Here is a 4,875-nt window from a genome sequence, read left to right as displayed (position 1 = left end):
TAATTTATAAGTTTGGATCAAATACAAATGACTTTTATTGTAAAAAATGTATAAATATAGAATAATTATTATTACAATATATTTTGAACTATAAAAATTAATATTACATTATATTATTTTTTATAACATAATTACTCTCACCTCATAATTTGGAATATATATTTTTATGAACGGTAAATTAAAATAATTTATAGTAAACGCCATTTATTCAAAATTTGGTGACGCAAAATAAACCACTAGAATTAGAATTAATAAGTTTTAGATATTGTACTCTAAAAAACCTTAGATTTAAAAATAAACACATCTTAGAATATTAGTTCTAGAGATTTACTATTGAAAGATATCAAAAGATTGCAAAAGGCAGTAAACCCCAAATGGTCCATTGTCTGGACCAGACCAAACACATATTCAACAAACACATGCACCTTGCAGTCTCTTAAAAACAACACTTACTAAAATGCAATTCAACATTCACCTATTCATTCATTCCATTCAAAATAAGGAACATTTTGCTTACACAAGTATTACCTTAACCTAGCCTAGATAATATATATCCAAAACATCCCCGCGTGATTCCATTCCAGGGTACTGAACTCATGAATGAAATCACAATTTTTCTTTACGATATAACATTACTCCAAACGGATGAACACTAGCAACCGGAAATCACAAACAACAAATTAACACTAAAAACAACACTTACTCAAATGCATTTCGAGTTTCGACATTCACCTATTCATTCATTCAAGTCAAAATAATGACTATTTTGCTTACACCAGTATTACCTTAACCTATCCTAAATAATATTTTATCCAAACCCGTGTGATTCCATAAATGGAATCACAACTAACATAACTTTACTCCAAACGGACGAACACTGGCTGGTAGTTTAGCAACCGGAAAACACAAATTCGAGTTATTCCACGCGCCAAACCACCTTCCCATCTTTTGATAAAACTCCCGTCGAAATTTGAGGTCACCGGTTAGATTATTTCCATTGACATAAAACGCCGTCAAATTTCCCAATTCCGCTAGCTTCGGTGAGACACTTCCCGACAACTTATTATCGTTTAAACCCAAATACCTGAGGCTTCTCAAACTAGTAATCGACTCGGGAATCTCACCGGTCAAACCCGTGTTTGAAAGATCCAAAACCATGAGTTTATAAACATGTTGCCAATTGAACTTCACAAGATCACCATTTATAGGATTGTTTGATAAAACCAACTCTTCCAAAGAACTCATTTCTTGAATTGTAAAATTTAACCCACCAGATAACTTATTATTACTAAGATCCAAAAGTGTCAAATTCTTCAAATTACTAATCCCACTTGGAATATCACCTTCTAATTGATTCTTACTCAAGTCAACCTTCAAGACAGAAGTCAACCCTCCAAAAGTCAACGGTAGACTTCCAGTCAAACAGTTTCTACTTAAATCCATAATCAATAGTTGACTCAAACCACCAAAATTTTCTGGTATCTTTCCAGTAAACAAATTACTGGACAAAACCAACCTCTTTAACCCAGTCAACCCACCAATGTTGACCGGCAACCCGCCCGACAACCGGTTATCGATCAACACAAGGGATTGAAGGTTCTTGAGGTTGCCAATAGCAGTCGGGATTTGACCGGTCAAACCCGGGTTGCCACGAAACTCTAAGGACTCTAGAGTGCTAGAAAACGAGTCCCAGTTAGCGGTTTGGATCGAAAATGATGCTTGATTAGGTGAGATGATACAGTTGGAGAATGATAGTGATTTCAAATGTTGTAGTTGAAAAAATTGTGGGCTAAATATAAGACTTGGAGCACATGGAAGTGAGTTGTCATAAACTTGACCAATTTTTAAGTATGTGACATACCAGAATCCATCAAAAACATCACATGAAACACCCTGAAAAAATAAAATATAGACGTGATAAAATTAGTAAGATCTTAACAAGAAAATGTTTGTTCGTTAAGCTTTTAGCGGAAAAATGAACGGTTCACAAACACCTAACCAAATGAAATTTCTTGTATGTGTTCGTTCATTAAGGAAATGAACTTGTTTGTGAACGGTTCACAAACACAAATGAACAGACACAAAAAATGTTTATTTGATTTGGCTAACCAAGACGGGCTATCTAGTTTGTGTTTGTTTTTCTGTAATATTCATATTCATATTTGAATATTACATATAATTAATCACATAATACTCGTATAATTTTGTTTAGATCTATATGATAAGATTAGAAAAGTCATTAAAAAGTTTAAAAAACATTTATTGAACTAACATAAACAAACATTAACGACCATAAACAAGCACTTTACGCAAGTTCACGAACACAAATGAACAAACTTTTAGAAATTGGATCAGAAAACACAATGAAAACTTGATGAACACAAATTTTAAAAGCATTTAATGAACTAACATAAACAACAAATAAACAAACATTAACGAACATAATTATAATTTAATACTAGCATCATTATCTCTACTAATTATATCAAACTAAATAACTCTAAACATTCAAAAAAACTACTAAATTAAACCTGCCACTTTTACCACTTCAACTTTCTTTTAACTCTGTTTCAAAATTAACTTTCAGCATGAACAAAGCCTCTTTTCGTGTTCGTTCATTTATTAAACAAATGAGCATAAACAAACTTCTCGTCAAACAGTTCATGAACAGTTCGCCATTCGGTTCATTTACGACCCAATATATTAAACTTAATTAACAACTCACCTGAATGGGTGTCCAGCCACAAGGATCAGGATAAAGATCTGACCCATTCCACCACTTTCCCACAAATCCTTGAACAGCATAATACAAAGCTTCTTGTTCAGTTTTCACCATTGGAGCACCAACTACATCTCCATTAATATTATCAATATTAATATTATCATCCCCATTAATACAACTTCCAACCAAACCAACCATTACCACAACCACAACAACAAAACACCTATCCATCACAATATTCATGTTACACATTTACACTCACAAAACAACAAGTGACATGTGATGATGAATTAATAATGAGATGAATCTAGTTAGATTTGAACTAGGAACAAGAACATATAAGGAACCAACCTATGGTGTGTTTATAGCAAGGCTAAGGTTGTAGAGTAGCAGAAAGATGTACACAAAATTAAACTGCTAGAAAGATAATAATAATTTTAAGAGGTGTCTAGGGGTCTAGATGATGTGGGTCAGTTGGGCTTTAAATGGATGCTAAGGTTTAACCAGGAAGTAATTATGGGGTTTCAGTGTTTTAGATTATGGTGATGTGAGTGTTTGCAAGAGGTTAAGGTGGGATATATATGTGGTCATAGGGAGAATAGAGGGGACCATATATGTTTTAAGTTTTAACCATGTGTGTTGTTATATGTTGGATGTATATGTTATGTGTATGTGGATGCATTATACATATTTTTTTAAAATTGTGACATTAGTTAATCCATTAAAAGATTTATGAGTGTTTGTAATGAGTAGTTTTATTATTTTGATATAATAAGTTAAACTAGTGATGTTATAAAGTCATGTTTAATACTTAACTGAATTTAGTTATTATAGAACGTAATAAACGCTTTTGTGTAGTGTTGACAAATATAATGAAAGGGAGGAAGAAAAATAAGGGTTATACGATTACCTAATTGTCATATTGTTCATATTTAAAGTAGGAAACGTATTTGCGTGCTTATTAAGAGATACATTTTTAACGAACACTCGATTGAAGCCCTAAAAAACGAACAATGTTAACTTTGAGTTTAGCTTTCAATTATCTAGGCTTGCATATCTAATGAATACTCGACTTGCAGTAAGAGACACGTTTTTGCCACATAAGCAATCCACATCATCAAGAAAAAAATAATGGGGTTTACTTCTGGTTATTATTGAATCGTTGGAAGAAAATGCATTCAAAGTTAGAACTGTCTGTAAAAGTTTCCTGAGTTCGAATTAATCCTGACACATTAAAAAACAGTTTCTCTACTTAAAATAACAATTTTACTTAAAAGTTGCTCATAGTTTTTGCATTAACATTCATAAACGTGTGACTCAACTCACACATTATATTTTCATTCATCTTTCGTGAATGCTATATCATTCATAAATCTCACTACATTTCCATATCATCCCTCTTTTTTACATTTATATATCATATCTAGCTTATTTTTGTTATAATAAATTGTTTTTAAATTTTGTATTGTTTAATTTAATAATGTCAATTTAAAAATAAAACGCAAATGAATATATTCATATATTCAATGACTCTTGACTATGTATAGGAACATAATCTAATAAGTCTAACAAAGTTGTCTCTGTACGACCCTTATAGACCTATAAGAGTCGTATACGTGACGTATGGTTTTTGAATACATAGTCTAGTGTCTCGATATCGCGTACCTTTGGTTATTTACTTCATAACACAAAAATTATATATAAGACAATGGGTGGATTGGAAGTTTTCTGTTCTCTCATTTAATGATTCTGCCAAAGAAGAACTTTGTGTACCAAAACACTTCCATCAAATCATATTTTTCTTTTGTTTTACACTTTTATTATTCTCATAAAATAAGTGACAATGTTTGATTCTATCACAACTTTGTGTCCATTGACTATTGTACCATGTACTAAAACAGTTGTACCATAGGGTTCTTAGGGAATACTTATGAACACAAGTAACTGAACCTGCAATCATACAGTAGGAATCAATAAATAGGTTGCAAAGGTCACTGACACTTGTGAGGAACCCTAATGTAACCAAAAGTAACTTTTTTTGTTTCTTTTAATGATAACTTTTGTGTGTGTTAGTTCATCATATTTTCTAAATTTGAAGGGTCTCATTGTCTTCCTCTTATCAGACTATGTTGTCCTAATCAGGTCTTATTGGC

General features: G+C 31.9%; 1 protein-coding gene across 1 annotated transcript; it reads right to left on the bottom strand.

Moving 5' to 3' along the window:
• Nucleotides 1–348: 348 nt before the first annotated feature.
• Nucleotides 349–3,095, bottom strand: LOC143564855 (uncharacterized). The gene is made up of 2 exons (XM_077051998.1): nucleotides 2,726–3,095; nucleotides 349–1,893 (listed from the first exon to the last, which is right to left on the bottom strand). The coding sequence occupies exons 1-2, from the start codon at nucleotides 2,972–2,974 to the stop codon at nucleotides 847–849; spliced, it is 1,296 nt and encodes a 431-aa protein (XP_076908113.1). The 5' UTR covers nucleotides 2,975–3,095; the 3' UTR covers nucleotides 349–846.
• Nucleotides 3,096–4,875: the final 1,780 nt, after the last annotated feature.

This window comes from Bidens hawaiensis, unplaced genomic scaffold (genome assembly GCF_021521415.1).
Source record: "Bidens hawaiensis isolate Kalapana, Puna unplaced genomic scaffold, B.hawaiensis_p1.1 tig00022167_1, whole genome shotgun sequence".
Taxonomy (NCBI): Eukaryota; Viridiplantae; Streptophyta; class Magnoliopsida; order Asterales; family Asteraceae; genus Bidens; species Bidens hawaiensis.
The sequence above is the reverse complement of the archived record's forward strand: the minus strand, read 5'-3'. Positions and strand labels throughout refer to the sequence as shown.